The sequence below is a fragment of the Entelurus aequoreus genome, linkage group LG02 (assembly GCF_033978785.1).
Source record: "Entelurus aequoreus isolate RoL-2023_Sb linkage group LG02, RoL_Eaeq_v1.1, whole genome shotgun sequence".
NCBI lineage: Eukaryota > Metazoa > Chordata > Actinopteri > Syngnathiformes > Syngnathidae > Entelurus > Entelurus aequoreus.
The window spans coordinates 33,995,768-34,020,902 of NC_084732.1; the positions used below are offsets into that span (position 1 = coordinate 33,995,768).

A 25,135-nucleotide genomic window follows, 5' to 3' on the forward strand; every position below is an offset into this window, starting at 1 on the left:
GCCAGTGGTACCGCTCGTAGTCGGCTGATTCGAGTGGAAATGGCGGGCATTTTCCCCATTTCATCCACGGAATAGCTGAGCTAGCGTCCGGGGTTGGCCGACATTGTCTCACAAGATGTAGTTTATCTTTAAATATCCTTCTTGAAAATGGCCTTGCAAATATACTGTATATCTTCCACCTAATCAACGTTTTGTTCTCATTCTTTGTGGGTTAAAAAAGGTAGTATCTGGGATTTCTCTGCTAGCCCGGTATGGCTACGGCGCAACACTTCCTGCTTCCTGCTAAATTGCAACTTGTGAATGGATACTCACTATGGAATGACAAGTGAGTAGCCAATCCCAGTCTCGTTAACATCAGGCTACTTAGATAGGCTACTCTCACCAACTTGTGATCTGATTGGCTATCGCAATCATCTATCAACTGTATGTCCCCGTTCACTTACAGTGCATAGACGCCTGCATTGTTGACTCTGAAGGCCCCGGGCAGATTTCGTACAGCATGGCAACATAAGCTGGCTGAATTCTGATTGGATACAAACTCTATGTCACAGCCCGGGTGCACTCCAGTGCGCATTCATCTGTGCGCTGCGCTGAGTCATTCCGGCTGCAGCAGGCGGCTGCATTCAATCTGCAATCAGTCAGCACTCAACACACCTGTCGCTGATAAGCTCCCTGCACTGCAAAAAGTCAGTGTTCAAAAACAAGAAAAAAAATTACAAAAATTAGGGGTATTTTACTTGAACTAAGCCAAATTATCTGCCAATAGAACAAGAAAATTTGGCTTGTCAAGACTTTCCAAAACAAGTAAAATGACCTAACCTCAATGAACCCAAAAATACCTTAAAATAAGTATATTCTCACGAATAACAAGTGCACTTTTCTCGGTAAAAAAAAAGAGACCTTTTTGCTGAATATGTTGAAAATATTCTTAAATTAAGTAAATGCTAGTGCCATTATCTTGACATAATGATATGCGCTCGGCATCATGATTGAAATTATTACTTTAAAAAAGTAGTTTTATACTTGTGAGTGTTGATGACACAGCTTTGCATCAGTTGATATTCTAGTTTTAAGCATGTTTTACTCAATATAGGTCATAAAATCTCAGCAACAAGCTGTAATATATTACTGAAATAATTTAGGACCAAAACCCTTAAAACAAGTAAAACACTCTAACATAAAATCTGCTTAGTGAGAAGAATGATCTTATCAGACAGAAAATAAGCAAATATCACCCTTATTTGAGATATTTCATCTTACTTAGATTTTAGTTTTTGCAGTGTGGGCTTCTTAAGCCAGAGCCAACCTGCGTTCCGGGCCAGAACGTGGCGACCTGTTCCAGTACAGTAAGCCAACTTGTGTCAAGCTCTATGCTCTCTCTCTCTCTCTGTTTTCTCCTCCTCCGTGTTTCGTTGGTCTCGTGTTCCCATGTCGTTCCAGCAGCATTCCTCCGTTCCCTGATGACGAGCTGTGTGTCTCGTCTCCCCGTATTCCCCTCTGGTTCCCTGGCTGCCCCTTTTTGGATCTCGACCTCCCGCCCGGACACAGACTTTAGACACCTCGCTCTTGCCTCTGACCTCCGGCCTGTCTCTGGACCTTCGAGCCTGCCTTGCCCCCTTGGACTTGCGCCTCTCACTCAACACGCACCTTCAACAACTCCTGGTAACACTCAACATATAATCACTACACATAGTCGCACACATATACATTTTGGTTTAGTTACACGTCTCATTGCATATTGTTTATTATAATAAATAGAGCTAAACGACGTACCTGCATTCTGTGCCGTCTCATCCCCCCTTCACCGTAACACTGACCTAAAAACAACAGCGCTGGAAGGAGCATAATTTGACACAAAGAGAATATGAATACTTTTAGATATTTAGTGAAAGTAGTTTAAAAAATACTTTTATCTTTAATTAAGATCATGATTTCTGGTTATGTTAGGCCAGCAGAGAAGGCCTTGCTGGCCCTGACGGCACACCACTGCTTAGCGATGCACGAATAAATCCAACTTTGTCTTTCATGTGTCAATGCTTAATGTGTGGACCCCTCAGATTTAAAGACATGATGTGTCTCCAATATTTCATTGGCGTGTCAAATGAAGTGAGGTAGCAGTAACGTCTTGGTGATAATAAATGGTTTAAATCTTTAGAAAAAATATTTTTCTTAAGAGGGTATAAATCCACTCCCATTTAAAGGCCTACTGAAACCCACTACTACCGACCACGGCGGTATATCAATGGTGAAATCTTAACATTGCAACATATGCCAATACGGCCGGGTTAACTTATAAAGTGCAATTTTAAATTTCCCGCTAAACTTCCGGTTGAAAACGTCTATGTATGATGACGTATGCGCGTGACGTCACTAGATAAACGGAAGTATTGGTACCCCATTGAATCCAATACAAAAAAGCCCTGTTTTCATCTCAAAATTCCACAGTATTCTGGACATCTGTGTTGGTGAATCTTTTGGAATTTGTTTAATGAGCAATGGAGACTGCAAAGAAGAAAGTTGTAGGTGGGATCGGTGTATTAGCGGCTGGCTGTAGCAACACAACCAGGAGGACTTACTTAGATAGCAGACGCGCTAGCCGACGCTAGCCGACGCTAGCCGCCAACCGCACGGATGATCGGGTGAAGTCCTTCGTCCTTCCGTCGATCGCTGGAACGCAGGTGAGCACGGGTGTTGATGAGCAGATGAGGGCTGGCGTAGGTGGAGCACTAATGTTTTTATCATAGCTCTGTGAGGTCCCGTTGCTAAGTTAGCTTCAATGGCGTCGTTAGCAACAGCATTGTTAAGCTTTGCCAGGCTGGGAATTATTAACCGTGTAGTTACATGTACATGGTTTAATAGTATTGTTGATCTTCTGTCTATCCTTCCAGTCAGGGATCTATTTATTTTGTTTCTATCTGCATTTGAGCCCGATGCTATCACGTTAGCTCAGTAGCTAAAGAGCTTCGCCGATGTATTGTCGTGGAGATAAAAGTCACTGTGAATTTCCATTTCGCGTTCTCGACTCTCATTTTCAAGAGGATATAGTATCCGAGGTGGTTTAACATACAAATCAGTGATCCACAATAGAAAAAGGAGAAAGTGTGGAATCCAATGAACCCTTGTACCTAAGTTACGGTCAGAGCAAAAAAAGATAAGTCCTGCACTGCCTCTCTAGTCCTTCACTCTCACTTTCCCCATCCACAAATCTTTCATCCTCGCTCAAATTAATGGGGTAATCGTCGTTTTCTCGGTCCGAATCTCTCTCGCTGCATTGTAAACAATGGTAGAATGTGAGGAGTCCTTCCTCCGGTGACGTCACGCTACTTCCGGTATAGGCAAGGCTTTTTTTTATCAGCGACCAAAAGTTGCGACCTTTGTCGTTGTTCTCTACTAAATCCTTTCATCAAAAATATGGCAATATCGCGAAATGATCAAGTATGACACATAGAATGGATCTGCTATCCCCGTTTAAATAAAAACATTTCATTTCAGTAGGCCTTTAAATATTTTTTCATGACTTCTATTGAGCTCCATGAAGTATATTAACATTTATGACTTACATATTTAAAAAGTGCATGAACGTGAATGAGCGAATGAATGAGTAATCAGACGACAAGTGTCAAAAGTGGAAGCCTGGTTTTAATCGATATTGCTCTACTGTAATAATCCTGAAAGGCATAGTCTGGAGTAACACATGTAATGTTTCAAACAAATATTTGTTTAACTTACAGAATCATAGCTCTCTCTTTTTGCATTGAACAATATATACAGTGTGAAATAAATACATTTACACAAATGGACATTATCATTGGAGCACACTTGTATGATACACATCACAAAAATATACAGGTAGTTGTTTTTTTTTTGTCATTTTCAGTTTACTGATGTGAAGCACATCTATAATCTAAGAACATATTTTTTTAATAACAACAGGAGGGTTTTCATATCTTCGTCCAGGACGCTTCACAAGAAAAGGGTCTTTTTTTTTGTTTTTTTTGAATACCCCTAAAAGTTGTTGCTCCCTCACATGAAGGCAGCAGCCAATGGTGAATACAACTAAATGATGGACAACCCTTCATAGTCGTAGTCGAGCATGAGGGATGATTACGTACAATATTTGCAGGTTAATAACAGATGAAAGGAAAAAAAAAAAACGCGGTGCTTAAAGTGCAACTCATTTTCCCATTGCACCTCATGGAAAACACTAGAAATAACATTGGAAGTCATCGAGTGCAACAAAATATTGCTTGTCGGAAATGACAAAAACATTTTTTTGGACCATGAATGTGGTTTCTTATTGACTTAGCTGGCCTGTGCCAAATACACAAGTCTGTCCCCTATTAAATTTCGACATCATAGTCAAATCAAGTGCCCATTTGGGACACTCGCAGCATCTGTCACTGGTTTCACTGCAGAACATCTTGTAAAGCCGGACTAGTTTTGCAACAATAGCGGTACTTTTGCTCCTATTATAACACTTATGTTAAAGTTTACGATGCCTCTAAGCCTTTTCAAAATTCGACATAATGCTACACTTTTAAGTGATCAAACTCAACATAACTAATTGAAAGGCCTTGTAATTATTTTCGAAACGATTTAAAAATCATCAAATAATTGTAATAAAACGGGCAAAATGATGGAGTTGCGTGGAAGGTAGTTATGTATGTACAGTGAGATTATTTTTAAAAAGTCCCCTCAGAGTTACTCAAATGTCTCTCGGCGCATCCTCAGGTTAGTGAAACCTCAAAAGATAATACAGAATATTGTTTCTTCAAATTACCCTCCTCCCATGTACATACTTGTTGTTATCATTTAGATACTAAATAATTCATTAAGTCTGTAAGAGATGAGCGCTGTGTTTTAACGCTCCCCCCCCCACCCCCCACGTCACAAGGACAGGGACACAACTCAAAATAAAGGAAGACTTGAGGATTAAAAAGCAAAAGTCAAAGGTTAAATAACTTTTTTTTGTGTTATTGTTGCTTTTTGCCCTCCCAATAAAATGTCTTATGTTAGAATTCTGTTTTTTCCCCTATTTACAATATACAAGGTTAAATAATGATGGCGGACTACACTTAAATCCTCCGCTGCCAGCTTCTTGTAGTTTGGACAAACAACTTGACATCTTTATCCAGCTTTAAGAACCAATCACTTACACGATCGTTTATGACGTTTAACTGTTAAAGCTTTCTGGATCCTACTTCCTGTTTGTTTAAAATGATGCAATGACTGTTATATGTGAAGAAAATACAAGCAGATGTCTGATAAATCGGCCTTAGCATGCTCTAACTTTAGTTTATTTGACTTATTATGGTATTGCATTTTAAAACAGGAAGTTAGAGAGCAAAACCACTTGTGTGATAACGATGCTAATTTGTTTTAGCACCGCAATTAACGCCTGTTTCCACCAAACGGAGCAGTTTTAATTGTCAAAAGTTGTGACTTGACGAAGATTGCCTGTAAAATTGCCGCCCCAGAACACTCGTCTACGTTCATTGGCCCGTGCCTTACACGCAGAACGCAGGAAAGCAGGATGTGAATGAGCTTTGCATAATTGATTACATCTTTAGTCTCGTTTGACAGCGACAATTACTTCCAACAGCTGAGTGCAATAAGGCATCCCACTTTGCACGGACCAACCTCGGATAATTCTGTACCTCCTAAGCAGGAAGGTAAGCCAAACAACTACGGTACATCTCTCCCATTTCTATCTGTTTTTGTCAAAGTGTTGCACTTCATCCTGCTTGTCAGAAGATCTGATATTCATTTGCCGGCGTCTTTCACACAGAACCCGGCAAATATTGCATCTGGAATCCTTTGTTCGCTTTCAACGCACTCACAGGAGGGGAGAAGTGAGTTTTAAAGGGGAAATGCACTTTTGGGGGAATTTTTCCCATCATCCACAATCCTCATGCGAGACAAGAACACACATTTTTCTCTTTACTGTGCAAAATAGTGAAAAACTGCTAGTACGAGGCGGCTAACAATGTAGCTTATAAGATTCACATTCTCCGGCTATAAAACCCTCTAAAAACACATTCAAATAATGCCAACAATACCCAATTTACATGTCGTGACCTGCATATTAACTGAGTATTAGCAACATTGTTATTATAAGAGCTAACTCAGAGGAACTACTTTTAGCGCCTTGTTCACAGAGAGGTAAGCTAGCTACTTAGTTGCTGCTGAATCACCTTTGAGTTTGGACAAGTTATTGCTTGATTATAAATCATGCCTCACACTTGGAAAGTAGAAGGTTGTGGCAATAAGCCAAGAAGTAGGTCAACTTTGAAATTCAATTTAGACATCGCTAGGAAGATGCGGCAATATGCTTGTTTTCTCTCAGCGTTTTTTTACCTGAGGAGTAATTTGTCATCTAAACGGGGAACACCAGTCTGGTGCTGAAGATATAAACATCCCACCAGTCAGCAATGTAAGTCACTGTTTAGTTCAAACCCACTAGAAAACATCCAAATACTGACAACAATACTCCATTTACATTTTGTAGCTTTTGATGCTTAAATGTTTCACTATAGTTAGGTCTGCTTATCAGTCAGCTTCTAAAACCTGTAGCTCATCCTCCCTATATTCAGGCTCAAAAATGTAAGGTTCTGAATCACTGTTTGTCCCAAAGCAGTTGTTAGGCTCTCATGAAGTCTGCCATGATTATTAGTAGTAGTTGTTGTTGAAGGAAGTAGCAAACATTGCAATGCGCTCTGTGAAATCAATGCGCCCAGAAAAGAAGTTAAGGTAATATTGAAAAAGATCAAAATAAGGTCAATATTAAATGTTTTTATGAATGTTCCTGTTTCTACATTACATATATACTTGCAGCATGTATATACAACGTTAATGGAATTTTACAACATTTTATAGGCTTATAGATCGTATCCCCATTGGCTGCATTGTTAGCTGCCTCTTACTAGCAGTTTTTTACTATTTAGAATGCATAAAAAGGCGGGGGGAAAAATGTATGTGTTCTTGTCTCACATAAGGATTGTGAATGACAGGCAAAATTCCCGAAGCAGTGCACTTCCCTTTTAAACTTCACGACATTCCACACAGGCCAATACGGCTCCCATTTAGCTGTGATATTACCTCCAAATATTGGCAGGACAACTTCAGTCGCATTCATTGACTTGGGAAAGAGGCAGAAAATGATGGCTGTTGCAGTCAGTGACCTGTCCTGCTACTATGAGGTCACAGGATGTGAGGGGGTACTGTTCCAAAGTGTACCATGGCAACCACAACTGTACCATCTGGTGGAAACGCGGCTTTAGACGATGGCTTCTCAGTCCCATGACGAGGTGTCCTGACCCCTGACCTCATCCTTATCAATAAGTGATATTACCGGTTATGTTTATACATACATGACAGCAGCTGAGCGTCGTGGTCAAGTTAATAGCTGACAGGAAGTTCCAAAACAAAAGCTGCTGTTATTTGTCATATACAAGATGGCTGTTATTTACACGCCTACTCTAGGTACATTAGCAAGGATTAGTCCCAGATAGAAACCCCTTGAAATGAAACATAAAGCGAGGCTTCACAATGCACCCTCTGTCCCCACCGGTCCGAGGCCATCTTGTAAAGATGATCTCGTGGGAAGGAAAGTGAGCAAGGAGGGAAGCACGGAGGTGACAAAGGACTATTGGCACACGGGCGGAGTCACGTGAGGCTGAAGCTGAGAAGATGGAAACACTGCAGACTGACTTGAGGACAATGTGAGCAGTCCAAGTGTCCACTTGGCTCTATTTACGCTTTTCCAGAGGCAGAACCAGGGACCACGAGGGACTAGTTCTGGTTGAGCAGGTTAGAACATTCTAACTATGGCTGCAGATATCGATCATTTTAGTAATCTATCAAATAGTTTGTTATCTGATCGAGTAATCGGATAAAACACCCTTTATGGCGTCAATGCGTACTTTAGGGCAAATAGTTAAAACAAACACCAATTTTTCATGCTTGCCATAACCTTCATTCTTTTTTCTAATAAATGCACATCATCAACATAGAAATTGCACTTTTAACATGTGTGCATAATACAAATGTGACACAGCACCCACACGCCACTGCTCTCATGTACGCTCTTTTGTAGCGGAAACTGCTATTCCATGCTGTCTGGATTTGATACATTTTGATTAGTTACACTCATTTAACGATGAATCGAAACAACAGAACATTTTTTTTCTAACCGATAAATTGTTGCAGCCTTGATTGTAACATTTGAGGCTACATAAAAAATGTACTAATTTAGTCTGTTGCTGTGCTGTGGACCCAGCAGTATTCAACTCCATAGTCCCCACTTTGCTATAGTGGCACTTTTATGCTGCCCTCAGTCTCCTGTTGGATAAAGTGTGTAAATATCAGCATTGGTTTTTTACGATTGATGCGTTCAAGGTGGCCTGGTTATCACAGCTTTTTTGTGGAAAAGCAACATCTGCGGACTTCTTATTCCCTCATTAACTCTGCTGGAATTTTCCGCTTCAAGCGTGACACACAGGAGCATTGTGGGTAACCGGGCCCGTCATTCGGGAAGAACCACAAAAGTGTTAACAACTAATCCAACTGTAGATAAATCAGCCCTGTTGGTTGGAAATTATTCATGGAAGAGAAAGGGATTTTTCAAAATAAAACTTCAAATAATTGTGTATAATAGTGAAAGTTTGCTGGCATCTGCTGAATGTAATGAAAGTGTTCCATCTTTTGGCAGGCAAATCTCTTCATCTTCTTTGTCCATCCCAATGTCAATGTACATGTAATGTGATTACAAATGTCATTAATACTTCTTTAGTGTTTTTTTTTTCCCTTTAAGTTATCTTCTTAAACACTTACAAAATTAATATAGGTGGGAGAGGAGGAGTAGGGGGGGCTCTCACCGGTCATCAAATGAACATTTCCTTGTGTCCTCGTATGAATAAGCTCATTATTAAATGCATATGAGAGAGTTCTTGTCAGCGTTCTTGCTCAGGACAATAACAGCAGGAAGCGTCTTTGTCTCTGCCCCATTAAAGGGGGCGGGGTCATATCAGTCTGTCAGCTTGCATCCCGCACCTCCCAAAAGCGAAAGGTCAAGTGAGCCTTTTTTTTTTTTTTTAAATCTTAGACAGTTAAGGTAAGAGGAGTAGCTTACTTGTTTAGTTAAGGGGCATATTACTGTGTGTGTGTGTGTGTGTTAAAGGTGGAGAGGTCACTGGAAGTAGTTTGGAGACTCCGCCCTCACACTTTGGCCTCCAGCAGCTCCAGGAAGAGTTTGTGCATGGGCACTTTGCCGTCCTGCTTGATGCTGTAGAAGTGCTGCACGGCCTTGGTGGAGGTCTGGCGGAGCAGAGGCAGGGTCATGAGCAGCTTGCCTGCCCGGCGAGGGTCCTCCTGGTGCTGGGAAGCCTCGTAGTCCTGCAGGGCCTCGTGGAGCACGTCCTGGAGCTTCTGCACGGCATCCACGTCCTCAATGTGCATGGAATCTGGAAAGGGAATATTCATTGTTATTACTCCCAAAACTGAAGTGTGTGGTACGGAGCCCCTAAAGGGACATGGGGGAAATTTTTTGAATGTTTTTTTTTTTTACATACCGTATTTTTCGGACTATAAGTCGCAGTTTTTTTCATAGTTTGGCCAGGGGTGCGACTTATACTCAGGAGCGACTTATGTGTGAAATTATTAACACATTACCGTAAAATATCAAATAATATTATTTAGCTCATTCACGTAAGAGACTAGACGTATAAGATGTCATCGGATTTAGCGATTAGGAGTGACAGATTGTTTGGTAAACGTATAGCATGTTCTATATGTTATAGTTATTTGAATGACTCCTACCATAATATGGTAAATGGTAAATGGGTCGTACTTGTATAGCGCTTTTCTACCTTTTTTAAGGAACTCAAAGCGCTTTGACACTATTTTCCATATTCACCCATTCACACACACACACATTCACACACTGATGGCGGGAGCTGCCATGCACGGCGCTAACCAGGCCCATCAGGAGCAAGGGTGAAGTGTCTTCCTCAAGGACACAACGGACGTGACTAGGATGGTAGAAGGTGGGGATTGAACCAGTAACCCTCAGATTGCTGGCACGGCCACTCTCCCAACTTCGCCACGCCGTCCCCTGTTATATGTTACGTTAACATACCAGGCACGTTCTCAGTTGCTTATTTATGCGTCATATAACGTACACTTATTCAGGCTGTTGTTCACTATTCTTTATTTATTTTAAATTGCCTTTCAAATGTCTATTCTTGGTGTTGGGTTTTATCAAATAAATTTCCCCCAAAAATGCGAGTTATACTCCAGTGCGACTTATATATGTTTTTTTCCTTCTTTATTATGCATTTTCGGCCAGTGCGACTTATACTCCGGAGCGACTTATACCCTGAAAAATACGGTATGTATCTCGTGCGCACGACAAAGCATTGGATACATGCGGATGGTTTGAGGTGTGTGTGAAAATGACAGTTCAGGAGTTAATTCGGCTGTATTTTCAACTAGGACTTTCCCCCATGTGTGTTGTGGCAAAATGTGAATACCTGCCAAAAATGTATTTCCTTTGAGGGGGCGCGCAGCGCTCGCTGAACCTGCATTTTTGGCTTGGGGTGTCCACAGCGGATTACTAAGTGTAAGACAAACACTTTATCTTCCTAGTTATGGTATCACTATGTGTTTGACATCATATATGACTTTATCGTGCCTGCAAAAAGGACAGTTTGCCTCTTCTGTGGCATTAATGAGATTTAAAGGTCTATTGTTAGTCCGATGTTGATGTGATAAAACCTCTTTCTTGTTTGGAAGATACGCACAATTGTAACTGTTATTTCTTTTTGCACATAATAAATATGTACAAATGGCCACTTTGTTGCTGCTGTACCTAAACAATCGGCTCCTTTCTTACAGCCGTGTGTGTGACCGTGTCAGTGTGCATTATACTTGTCAGACGTGTTAAATAAAGAAGCCAAATAGCGCTCGCGGTTGAGTTTTAGTCTTGATAGATCACACTGCTGAACAATTATATTAGCATCTCCCCCCCCTCCCCCCCCCAGTATTGTGGCCGTTCTTATGACCGGCATATATTCTGCATATTCATGAAGACAAACACACTAAATGGACTGCACTACTTCTTCTGCTCGCTGAAGAGACGCAATCCTCTGCTCATAAATTTTTGTAGATCAGCTTTGCACGTGATTTAATCCACACAAACCTTTAGTAGATCACTGACTACAGTGCACTTTTGCATGATGTACTGGTTACTATGGTAATGTAAGTCACAGCAGCTCAGACGAGGCACCAAGCAGTGTGGGTGGGGAGCGTTTCCACAGAGTTTTTCTAGAGCGGCCAGCCTGAAATGCGGGTGTCAGAGACAGACATGAAAGGAGATTTTTACAGCAAAGTTCTAAAGCTTAGTGATATATCAGCTATATCAGATAGTAGGTGGTTTTTTTTACCCTTTGCGTTCAAATTTCGCTGTGTTTGTTGCATTTTTGTTGAGTTTCGCTTGATTGTAAAATATGTCGATCGAGAGGGGGTGTGACGTTCATATGTTGTCAATATTCAGTGTTTTATCGTTCATAGGTAATATTGTAAATCCCACATTCTTTATTTTCATGTACATTCTGGGTGTCTCATTCAGTAAAAAAAGTAAAATTCCATTCCGTTTTTTAAGGTAGTCTGTCATAAAATTTTTAGCATTCAGACATTATTGTGAGTTTTTGTATTAGTGTTCCTAAAAATCAAATATACCGCCCCCATTTTTTTCTCTAAATGTGGCCCCCCCGAATCAAAATAATTTCCCAGGCCTGTACTGGGTGCAAGTTGTCTTGCTACAATACAACACAAACAACAGTTGTGTCTCTTTACATTCAGAGCTTGTCCTGTAGTATCTGTCATTAAAGCGTGGAGCAGTGGGTGTGATGAATGAAGAGACACACAGACATGTGGGCGGAGTTTAAAAAATGGGAGTTGTGGGATGATGGAGAGATTTGCTAACATCTAAACCTCTTGTGTATGTGTGGAATTCTTTTTGCTGGCGGCATGTGAGTTGTGTTTGTGTGTAAAGTGTCCCTCAATAATAATGCTGCATATTGGCCCTTGGGGAAGACCTGTCTTAATGCCAGCTGGCCTTTGGCTCCCAACCTCTGATCAATGGCTACGATCAATGGCTACATGCATGTTAAATAATAATCACAAGGCAACTACTGATCCATGCAGCCACACACACACACACACACACACACACACACACACACACACACACACACACACACACACACACACACACACACACACACACACACACACACACACACACACACACACACACACACACACCAGCGCACACACACACACACACACACACACACACACACCCGCGCACACACACACACATTCACACACACACATATCTACTAAAGATTTGCTTGTAGTAAAACATGCAAACTTGATAGCACGCGCAAAGCTGATCTACTAAATTTGTGCAAAGAGGATTACGCTTCTTTCGTGAGCAGAATAAGGAACGCAATCCATTTAGCGTATCTGTCTTCATGAATATGTAGACTATATGCTGATCATCAGAACGCCCACAATACTAGGAAGAACAGATGCAAATCTAATCATTTGGCACATATGCAATGTGATTTATCATTGCTGTTCTATGGGCGCCATTTTGCGTCTTTATTTAGCACGTCCGAAAAATATGTGCATAACTGACAGTTACACACACGGCTTTGAAAAGGAGGTGCTCGCGCTGCAAAGACACAATGAACGGATAATCCTCCGTCCTACATGTGTGTGTCAACATATTTGGACTGGCATAAATACAATTTAATAAAATATATTCAAATATTCTATTCAGCAATATCGTTTTATAATTTCATAACTATTGGATGATTTAAGGGAAAGATTAAAACAAATTAAATTAATGCATTTTGGTGTCTGCTGCAGTTTTTTTTTTTAATGTTGTTCATTTTTTTCATTTAGTATATGTATTATTATAATGTATCTCTTATTTGAAAAAAATGTCTTTCAATATGTATTTTCTTGCTTTTGGATCTTTTCAGACGCTTGAATGCGCTGCTGTTGTGTTGGTCAACCACGACCCAGAGATCACCGTCAGCTGTTTCTGCTGTCTATAGATTGCAATTCTATATTGCAAAAAAGGTATAACATATCAAAAATGTTAGTTAATATCACACAAAGGTTGGAGAGCATATTAACGTGAATGTGGAGGGCACATATTGCCAGCAGTACATGCATAAAACTCACTTAAATGAGACGGTCTGCCGCACTTTAATTGTTCACACAGTCTTAGTAGATCACACCCAACACGCCCACTAATAGTACACGCAATTTTATAGTTTGCACACGCTGTTTAACCCGTGGTATTTGGATCTTAATAGATCAGGTCCTTAGAGTATGACAAAGGTCAGAATATTAAGTAAACCTGTACAATATAATGTACAGTAGTGCAATCAAAGACAGGTAATCAATTTAAAATATGATTACAATTGCACAACATAATTTTGCTTGAATTAGGTGTTTTTATCTGATCCTTTAGTGTACAATGGCACACATGCACGCATTCTCACATTTACACACAAGGCTGGATCTATAGAGAGTAATGCATGTATCAGTATGCAGGAGCAGACCACTTGGCTTTGTCCTATAAAGGATCAATAGAAAACTCAGCTTGTATCAGTTTATAAAAGACTGGGTGGTCCACTTGGATCAGTGGCTCATATTTTATTTACCAGATCATATTATTACAACATACCGTATTAAGAGTACGCGCAACTTCAGCACGCAAACGGTTTCCTCTTAGCTTCATGAGACAGCATTTATGGAAATTGAGATTTCCTGAACGTAAATAAATGAAGCCAGATTAATTTCACACATGCATGGTGTAATTAATGTTGTGTGTTTAGTGTTTTGCCTACTAGACATGGCCGCTGCTTGCGCTGTGACCCGCAGTACACTTAGCAGCTAAACAGCACAACTTAATGAGCGTGAGATGTTTAAAAATGCAACAATGCACGCACACACACACACACACACACACACACACACACACACACACACACACACACACACACACACACACACACACACACACACACACACACACACACACACACACACACACACACACACACACACACACACACACACACACACACACACACACACGCACACACACACGCACATACACACGCACATACACACACACACACACGTGCCTCCTGTTTCCCATGGCTAGTTGAAGTGTCTTTACATGTGGGGCACGTTTGCTAACATTTCTTAAGGCTGGGCTTCATTAATGCAGACGATTAGCATCCTGTGCATTAATTAGTGTCAGTGCCCTTCAAAATGCTAATGCTAACATTCCGTTGTCTCTATGAGTGGATTGCGGTGCCATGTTGTTGTCATTTACCGTTTCAATTGTGACGGACATGTTCGGGGTCCAAAATAATGAGACAATCTTGCAGAAAATCTCACTCAGGCTGATAATGATATTGACATCTGAATCACGTAATGTAATGTTTATGAAATATTGTTGTAATATTTAGTTATTTGCTAGTACTTACAGCAGCAATATGTTAAAGGTACCATATTGGATTATAACAGGAAAAACATGTCTTATTTACATTTTAAAAAGAGGACAAGCAATAACGCCTCTCATGTTAGTTTAATTGTCACATATATTATTTCACTTCATTTTGTTGTTTATTGCTGACCAATTGTGTTGACTACAGTGGCTAAACAATACAATCAGATTGCCAACTGCAGGGGAAGCCCTGGAGGGTGGAAAGGACGATTTTGACTGACCGCTTTGGCTGATTACATTTAAAGTATCGTAATTTCCGCACTATACGGCGCACCTAAAAACCTCCAATTTTGTCAAAAGCTGACAGTGCGCCTTATAATCCGGTGCGCCTTATATATGGACCAATATTGAGCCTCCAACAGGTAAAAGTTTCAATCAATCAATCGCAACTACGGTAAGCAGCCGCCGACTTCATTTTCCCCCGTCTTCATTTTCCCCCGTAGAAGAAGAAGAAGCGTGCGGTGCATGCTGGGATATATGACTGCGCGAGGCGTGCCGTTTCATTTCCATTTGTTTGTTTATGTAAAGACCCCAAAATGGCTCCTATAAACAGACACGCTTACGACGCAGAGTTTAAACTTAAGACGATCAGTCACGCAGTAGAACACGGGAATAAAGCAGCACTGACTCGATTAATGACGACTTCGACGAGACGGCTTAGGTCTGTCAAGGCATGCCGTATTTGCCCAACTGTTTAATTCGTACACTGAAGAAGAAGAATTCGAGGGATTCGTGGATGAGGAATAACTTCATAAAGTGAGCTTTACATGTTTATTTTGTGTGTTGTGTTGTGTGACATTAACGTTTGAGCAACGTTGAATTATTGATATATTGTTATTGCTCTGCACTATTTCGAGTGTTACTATATTGTGATTGCACTAACGTTTGATTTACTGTAACAGTATCAGACTGTTTTTTACGTGTTTATTGAATCAAGGAAAAGTTCCCCTCCACTATGTGATATAAATGTTGCACTACATGTTATACCTTGCTGTTGTTAAAAGATAAACAAAACACCACGTCACTGACTTTACCTCGGGGAAAATAATAAAACAGCTGTTTATTCATTTTGGGAGTAAACAGAGTTGTCAGAACGCTGGTTTGTAATCTATAAATAAAGTTTGACTGACCTATCTGACTGTTTTGTTGACATTCCCTTTAGCGCAGCTCCATCTAATGGATGCATAACGTAACCCCAGCTTCTACTGTAGCGTCTATTCTATGCGCCTTATAATGTGGTGCGCCTTATAATGTGGTGCGCCTTATATATGAACACAGTTTTAAAATATGCCATTCATTGAAGGTGCGCCTTATAATCTGGTGCGCCTTATAGTGCGTAAAATACGGTAGCTTACAATTTCATTCAGAAAAATATTATATAATACTGTGAATTAAAAAAATATATACGTATACCAGTAATAAAACAAATCTTGGATCATTCATCACAAACCTTTCATTAATAAGATTTTTTTGTTTTCATTTTGATTTCTGTTTGTGCACAAACATGCAAAACCAAGATATTGACTGTCACACAAAAACCCCCCACGCATGGCAGCGTGTACTTTTCGCAGTGTTTGCAATCATTCTACATTATTGTCACAGTCTACTGGTGTGTAGTTAAATTGGCATGTTAGAAAGTGTGCGTGTGAGAGAGAGATTTGGGGGGTCAGTGTGCTGATAGTGTCACAGGATAAGAACAAAAGGGCCCTCCCTCCCCATTCAAAGCTCCCGTCCATTGCATCTCCCATTTAAACACATTGTATTGACAGTTCCCCCTTGTAATTAAAGAGTACTGAAGAGCTGGCCGCCATCCAAGACAAAGTTCAAAAGACGGGTCACGGGAGGGGCGAAGTGTGTGCGTGCGTGCGAGTGTGTGTGTCAGTCAGCCATCGATGCGGCCGTACACATCAGAGAGGGCCTTTTATCGACAGACTTTGGGTTGTAATGATTTCACCTTATTTAACAGGCATTTGAAGAGACGGCTATGCTAATTGTAAAAAAAAAAGGGAAAAAAAAGGGGATGGTCACTTTTGTACAAGGTGGCTCGAACAGTCCATGTGTGTACTGTACACTAGCAGTGTGTGTGAAGAGATTTCTAAGTGTATGAGTGTGTGTTTGCATGAAGAGGATTGAAATGAGCTCTTTGATGGCTCCCACAGGAGTGGTGATCCCTGGGATTTACTCTTTGCATGCCTGCCTCACACACACACACACACACACACACACACACACACACACACACACACACACACACACACACACACACACACACACACACACACACACACACACACACACACACACACACACACACACACACACACACACACACACATACACACACACACACATGCTTCCAACCAACCTGAGTTAGCCAACGCGATGGCCTTGAGAGTGACAAATTCCTCCTTCTCCATTTTCATGGCTTTGTACTTCTTGACCAGCTGGAGGATGGCGTTGTTCAGGTCCAACAGTCCAGCCAGCTTCGACTGGTCCTCGTCCATGATGTAGTCCTCCGCATACACCAGCTTGACAACACAAGTCAACGACAATTAGGAACCTGCTTGTAACATTTCCAGAAAACAAGAGCATCCAAATCAAAAAGCCGCTTCTAACCTTGTCTTCGAAGGAAAGCGAGCGGTAGACCACGCGCAGGATCAAGATCTCCATCCATGCACTCTGCAGTAGACTCATCTGGTCCGCTAGAGACAGCGTGGAGAAGCCTGAAAAAACAATAAAAAAGAAAACAAATTTCATTTTTAGAAGACAAGAAGCATGGATGGAGCAGAAAACTAATATTATTAAGCGGTATGTGGGTGGAGACAACATATCAATATAGTCATTAGGGATGGAACATAATGAAAATAATAGGCAAGTATGTTATGTTGTTCTGATCATACTTTTTGGGGCTAACCGGTTCTGCTCTTAACTGGTTCAGGACCTCTCTTGATCACAGGACATACTTTGTTGGAAATAGTAACTGTCTCAGACCAAATGAGATATGTGGAGTTCCTCAGGGGTCAACTCTGGGACCCCCATTGTTCAACTTGAACATGCTGCCACTGGGCCAGCTAATACACAGCTTCAATGTGTCCTACCACAACTAAGCCGGTGACGGTCAGATCTCCGTGTCACTGACGACAGGTGAACGTCGGCTTGTTGATTCACTTTGTCGCTACACCGAACAAATCAGTTCGATGCAGCGACAAATCAATTTTCTTCAGCTAAACTCCGACAAAACTGAAGTTAGTGTCTGTGGCCCACAGAAGCAAAATATAAAATGCTATTATTCACCTTGAGAGCCTCTCCCTGAAACATAATATTCAGACTCAGACCTGAATTTAACAGTCACATTAAGTCAATAACATCAGCAGTTTTTTACCAGCTGACAAACATTGTCAACATTAAAGGAACAATGTCCAAAGCAGAGTAAGCAAGACTAATCCATGCCTTTGTCTATCGCAGGTAAGACTACTGTACTGGCCTTCTCACTGCGCTCTCTAAACAAGCTTCAAAGTAACTGCAGTACACCCAGAATGCTGCTGCTGGTGTCCTGACTAGAACCAGGAAATGCGACCATATTGGTCACATGGTTTTATTTTTTATTTAAGATTGTATACGCCTTCTTGTAAAGCACTGTGGATAGCCTTGTGTACGAATTATGCTTTATAAATAAACACGCCTTTTTTTTTTCTGAATATGAATTTTAATGTGTCTTTATTACCAAAACATTTTTTGACACTAAATTTAGCTATCTGGATTTTTTGCATTTTAATTTTGTGAACACATTTTTTTTTACATGAAATTATGCTGACAAAGTCATTGAATAAAATTTTGTGAGCAAATGCATGCGCTTAAAAATGAAGTTTTTAAAAATACAGTGATTTAAAATTCCCTTTATAAAAATTCAGTGCAGAAATATTTGTTGCCCAAAATATGAGACCCACTTCGGGTAAATTAAGACTGAAGAAATTGATGGTGTCTCAAAACCAGCCAATGGGGTGTCAATGTTGCAGTCACATAACACGGGTCTTGTCTTGAGCAGCAAATAGGCAGTTTATTAAAAAAAATATAAACGGAATTTTAAAACACTGTATCTTAACACACCGAGTATTTAAGCACACACATTTTGTTCTCTATTTTTAATTCAATGAAATCGTCTGCATAATTTGGTGTAAAAAAAACAATCAGTTCACAAAATTCAAACAAAAAATTCAGTACCATAAATTCAGTGTCAAAAAAAGCTTTGGTAACAAAGACACACATAAACCTCCAGCGTAGCGCCATGACGGACGGAATTACAGTATTGGCGGACGTAATGACCTGGCCAATAACAACGTAATCTATTATGAAATGTGGAAAGTTACGGAAATTGATGCAATGTAACTGAAATGTTGTCATCGTGAGGAGACAGAACGCTTGTATGGGAGAAATCGCGTGCACATGGACATGCTTAACTCTTCACAAACACTCAACATGATGATCAATGTGTTCCTGTGCTATTTGGTAATCGAATCCATAAATAGTCCTATTTAGTCTTTTTTCTGACATAAAACCACACTTTAGAAGTAAAAGTGGACAGTTAAAAAAAAAAAACGTCTCAAAGGATCAAAAGTGCTCTCTCCTCCCTAACCTCCTGTCCAGTAGATTCCTCCTGTCCTCCCTCCCCCAGTGCTGAGGGCTGTTCTCTAGGGACAGGTAAGCCTTATCTCCCCCTGACACAACCTGCATGGATCAATGCTGCCGCTGCACCTCTCAAACATGCTCTCTAATTGCAGCCATGCCGCAAATTTCCTTTTTACTTCACTCCCAATACATGTCGTTTCTAGTTATGCATGATGACGCAATACAGGAAGTGAACATGGCAGAACAGACTCTCATGAAAATACTTTTTACAAGATGTTCTAGTTCATCCCAAAGGTGTTAGCATGCCTTGACAGACCTAAGCTTTCCTGCACAGGTAACAGAAAAAGACCCTTCCCCAAACTCTTCCCACAAGTTAGAAGCATACAGTTGTCCAAAATTGTTTGGCCCAATGAAAGCTTTAATGCAACACACTCACAGCTGTCCTCTCCACACACACCTCTCCATTCACACCTGTGCTTGAGTGTGTGTCTTCATAAGAGAGGTGGCCCATGTGAGCGCACCTGTCAGACTGCACCACAGCACTCCAATGTGTGTGTTGCAAGCACATCCTGCCAGTAGGAGCGCACAGACCAGAAGCAAGATATTTCCTCGACAACATCTGCTGCCACGCGCCTCCTCTTGAGACGGTGGAGTGTGTGCCAGTGTGTGTGTGCTCTTATCTCACAGTGTGTTGACGGCTAATGGCAGGCGTCTCATTATGTCCAGGTTGCAGGCTATTGTTGCTTGAAATGTGCTCTAATTCAGTCCATCTACATCTTGTGACATCCCTAGCGCACACACACACACACACACACACACACACACACACACACACACACACACACACACACACACACACACACACACACACACACACACACACACACACACGCACACACACACACATACTGTTGCACGCACCCGTAAAGACATCTAAATATACAGAGCGGTAAAGTAAAAGGTGGGCCGTATGTACCATTGCCAAGTGTTGTCTACCCAATGACATCTCCAGCAGGGATGACATACTGTAGGTGTTCGTTATTGTTTTCATAAACAGAAGTCAAGCAGACGTCTTGAGGGCATCCTTTAGGACTTCAGCACTCACGGCGGGCAAAGTAAACAAGTGATGGCATTGCTAAAATTAACACAACATCACACACACACTTAACGAATCGGTTAAGAGGGTTCTTCCAAGCTCAAAGTCAAGCACTTCAAGACCTTTTAAGAGAAATTTCCAAGGGTTTGTTGCATATAGACACAATGATACCTCAACTTAAAGAGTGTTTTGAGATAAGGGCTGTCTCTTGGCTGATTGTTTTGCTTAAAGTTGCAAACATATAGCCATGAAAATATGGAAAAGCTGCTGATGGTGTGTTTGACAAGGAAGCCGCTGGAAAGAGATACCGTAGATGTCCTCTCTCTAAGGTAAACTATGTACATTATTGTGGAGGGAGGTGTGGCCAGCGCTGCCTGCAGGAGCAAAGGTCACCGCCTCTGTCCATGGTGCTGAGGACAGAGCACCATCAGACGGGGGTGTGGCAGTGCCAACGGCGAGACACAGTTGAACAGGTGATTAGATTTTCCAGGTGGTACGAGTTGTCTAATCACCTGTTTTCTTTAACAGTAGCGGTCGGGAACAGCAGGAGGAGGACGGACTGGGAGAGTTGGAAAGACTTTTGAGAGACTGAAAAGTCAAAATAGCGAAAACTATTGATGTGCATTAAAACTTTGTTCAACTCTGGACGCCGGTTTCCTGTGACGTGTGTGATCAGCGGAACCGCTAGGAAGCGACTTCCACAATTATTTTTACATTACTTTAAAAAAAGTACTGCAGTTTTTATTAGTACATTCGATTGAATTGTTCTTCATACAATATTTGTTATCTAAGTTTGTTTTTACTTTGAAAAAGCACCAATTAAAATTGACATCCATTAATTTCAGTGCTAGACAATGATTAGGGATACAAGTGTTTTGAGTTAAGAGCTCCGTGACAGAACTAATTAGGCTCCTAATTTGGGATACATACAACGCTCAACATATGTACTATACAAACTGCCAATGTACCATACACAGTTTGTGATGCAATAAAGAGTTAATGGTTTGTTGTGGATGAATACCAACAGCCAAACACATAAACACTTTGCTGTTGACAAATTTGTGGCCTAATTACAGCTGATATGCACAAACAGACATGTTCTGCAGCATAAAGGGAAACAGCAATAATTAAAAGCCTCATGATTAATTTATTGAGGCCAAGTGCGGCCTTTCAATGATTTTTATCAGCTTGTGGTGTACAAGCACTTCCTGCGCTTGTTCCTGTTGTGTGTGTGTGTGAGTGTTTCATCCGTATGTTTGTAATCACTGAACACCCAGTGCACATGTGTGTGTGTATTTTAGTGTGCAAATGCGAGGCCAATACGAGACCCTCCACTTCCCCTTTCCTCTCCTCACCATGGCCTGTCTGCGCCGTTCAGCCATCCAATGCCTCTTATCTGTCTGATTAATAGGCGGCCAGCTTCAGGACAAATTAATTAACAGATAACGCCATCTCGACCCCCAACCCCTCCCTCCTTCTCATGAAGCGATCGATACGGCAGAAGAAAAGAAACATCAATGGGAATTTAGTGCTGATGATGGAGAGAGAGAGGGAGGTATTGATGGCGAGAGAGCGCTAGGATGAGTGAGATGGAAGGAGGGGAGGAAAGTAAAACTGAGGTGTTGAAGACCTTTATTTCATACCTGTGACTTTTTTATTGGGCTCTAATTACATGTTTTCTGTTCATTGTTGAAAAGGCATCACATGCTGTGTTTGTGTCCGTGCTGCTACAGTAATGACATTTAATCTTGCTTTTAATTAACTAACCCTTTCCTGTCAGCTGTAGCCTGCTTAAATGATGCTAACCACATGAGGACAGAGTTACTCACCAACCACCTGCTAAAAATAATACCAATTATATTAATAATGATAATAATTAGGAATGTAAAAGTATTCTCAACAATACCATGACGAGTGACGGTATCAAACAAAAACTTGGTGAGCGTAGTTCTTTTCTGGCGTTTTAGGGTTTGCCAGGTCTGTAAATAAACTACATCTACCAGGATCCTCTGCCCAGCGTGGGACCGTCAAGGCGTTGAACGCCCTAAGCAGGAAGTGAAGTGTGTTCGTACTCGTCGTAGATAACATGAATTGTTTTTTGGACATTAAATCTGTTCATAACTGGTTGAGTTATGTTGCTGACAAATAAATGGATGGATGGATATATAAATATATATATATATATATATATATATATATATATATATATATATATATATATATATATATATATATATATATATATATATATATATATATATATATATACACACACACATACAGTGGGGCAAAAAAGTATTTAGTCAGCCACCCCTTGACAATCAATGGGTGGCTGACTAAATACTTTTTTGCCCCACTGTATATATATATATATATATATATATACTGTATATAATTTTTTCCCCTCCATATACCGCATTAATACCATAGCAGTTTTATCCCATTTGTTTGTACCTAATTTGTATATATATATAATTTGTATATATATATATATATATATATATATATATATATATATATATATATATATATATATATATATATATATATATATAATTTGTATATATATATATATATATATATATATTATTTATTTTTGATTTGGTACCAATATTTACCAATACTGGTCAAAATTTTGCTGCTTTCTGATCGTCTCTTCAGGATGTGCTGTTTTGTGGGCGGTCTTATTTACATGCCTCCACTTCGACTGCGTCTTCGTCAGTTATGTTGTACTTTTTAGCGCTTTCATATGGAGTCAAAAGACAGATATAGATTTGAACTATACTTATACCAGTGTTTCTTAACCATAGGGCTGGGGCCCATTGTTGGGTAGCCAAAAAATATCTGTCTCGCAGCTGTGGTTCGTACGAGCCACAGCGGTATTTAGTTGAAATACACTTTTCCACCACTTGCGGCAGTAATGACAATCTCAAACAAACAGAAAAGTCAGGAGCTACAGTTATAGAGAAGTTTTTTAAGTGCAAAAATTATGACTAAAGTGGTGAAGCTGCATTCATACAGTTTATTTAGGAGACATATATTATTATTTATTTACTTTATTTATATTATCACTTGGTAAAATAAATAAATAAATAAATAAATTTAAAAAAAAATAAAAAAATTTAAATATATTTTGTCAGTCTGACCTAAGCCTTAATAATAATATTTGTAATTAACACACGCTTTCATATCATTTGACAAGGTTTATCCTGTTACACTGTAATTATTGAATATTATTAAAATCAAGAGTAAAGTGACTAACTCAGTGTTAATATTTGAGTGGGCCCGGGCCCCTCTGTAGTGTAAAAGTTAGAGTTAGAGTTTAGAGTTAGAGTTTGAGTTTATTTCGAACATGCAAGCATACAACATGATACATCACAATTTCCAGTTTCTCTTTTCAACATGTTCAAAAAGGAGTAGGAAGAAGCAGAGCTTATTTAATCCTACCCCTTTTCTTTACATAACAGTTGCTGAAACTTTTTTATTCACTTCCTGTTCTCAATTTATTCACAATAACTCCATAGGTAATCACAATAAAAATAAATACATAAGTAATAGTAAGAATTTAATAATAGTAATTGGTGAAGTAAGTCATATTTCATGTGATGAGATAAGTAAGATTACTTTAAGAATGAATGAATGGATGGATGAAATAAATTGAGAATGTTTGTCATGGTTCTTCTTCTTTGTACTTTGTAAACACTTTAAGTTTGAAGAGTTTCTTGAAGTGGATCATATTAGTACATTGTTCGATTGCTTTGCTTAATCCATTCCATAATTTAATTCCACATATTGATATACTGAAGGTCTTAAGTGTTGTACGTGCGTACAAATGTTTTAAATTAAATTTTTCTCTAAGATTATATTTCTCCTCTTTTGTTGAGAATAATTGTTGTATATTCTTGGGTAGCAGGTTATAGTTTGCTTTGTGCATAATTTTAGCTGTTTGCAAATTCACTATGTCGTGGAATTTCAGTATCTTTGATTCAATAAATAAAGGATTTGTATGTTCTCTATATCCAACATTATGTATTATTCTAACTGATCTTTTTTGTAACACCGTTAATGTATGAAGTGTACTTTTGTAATTATTTCCCCATATTTCTACACAGTAGCTCAGATATGGTAACACTAGTGAGCAGTAGAGAATATGAAGTGATTTTTTGTCTAGAACATGTTTTGCTTTATTCATTATTGACGTGTTTCTTGCTACTTTATGTTGTATATTTTTTACGTGAGATTTCCAGTTCAATTTATCATCAATCATTATACCTAGAAATTTGGTTTCATTTACTCTTTCAATTTCTATTCCGTCTATTTGTATTTGTGTTTGACTTTCTCTACTACTGTTACCAAATAGCATTATTTTAGTTTTGTTGAGATTCAACGATGATCTATTTTTGTCAAACCATCTTTTTAATTTGTTAATTTCTTCTGTTATTATTTGTATTATCTCCTGTGTGTTCTCTCCTGAACAAAACGCTGTTGTATCATCCGCAAATAATACTAACTTTAAATCTTTTGTAACTTTACAAATGTCATTTATATAGAGATTGAATAATTTAGGTCCTAATATTGATCCCTGAGGTACACCACAGGATATATTTAGCGTTGTAGACATGTGTTCGCCGAGCTTCACGTATTGTTTCCTGTTCGTTAAATAACTTCTTATCCAGTTTAAGACTAACCCTCTGATGCCATATCGTTCTAGTTTTTTGATTAAAATATTGTGATTAATTGTGTCAAATGCTTTAGTTAGATCCATAAAAACTGCTGCTGCACATTTTTTACTGTCTATTGCATTGGTAATTTCCTCT

General features: G+C 39.7%; 1 protein-coding gene across 5 annotated transcripts in view; it reads right to left on the reverse strand.

The window, feature by feature from the left end:
* Positions 1-3,853: 3,853 nt before the first annotated feature.
* The window catches only part of esrrga (estrogen-related receptor gamma a), a 145,017-nt gene continuing 123,735 nt past the window's right edge, over positions 3,854-25,135 (reverse strand). For all 5 annotated transcript variants that reach the window (XM_062025766.1, XM_062025754.1, XM_062025758.1 and 2 more), the window contains exons 8-10: positions 17,213-17,319; positions 16,962-17,124; positions 3,854-9,461 (exon numbers count right to left, since the gene is read on the reverse strand). In XM_062025766.1, coding sequence (XP_061881750.1) covers positions 9,217-9,461; positions 16,962-17,124; positions 17,213-17,319 — 515 coding nt within the window. In that variant the 3' untranslated portion in view covers positions 3,854-9,216. The remainder of the gene's footprint in view (positions 9,462-16,961; positions 17,125-17,212; positions 17,320-25,135) is intronic.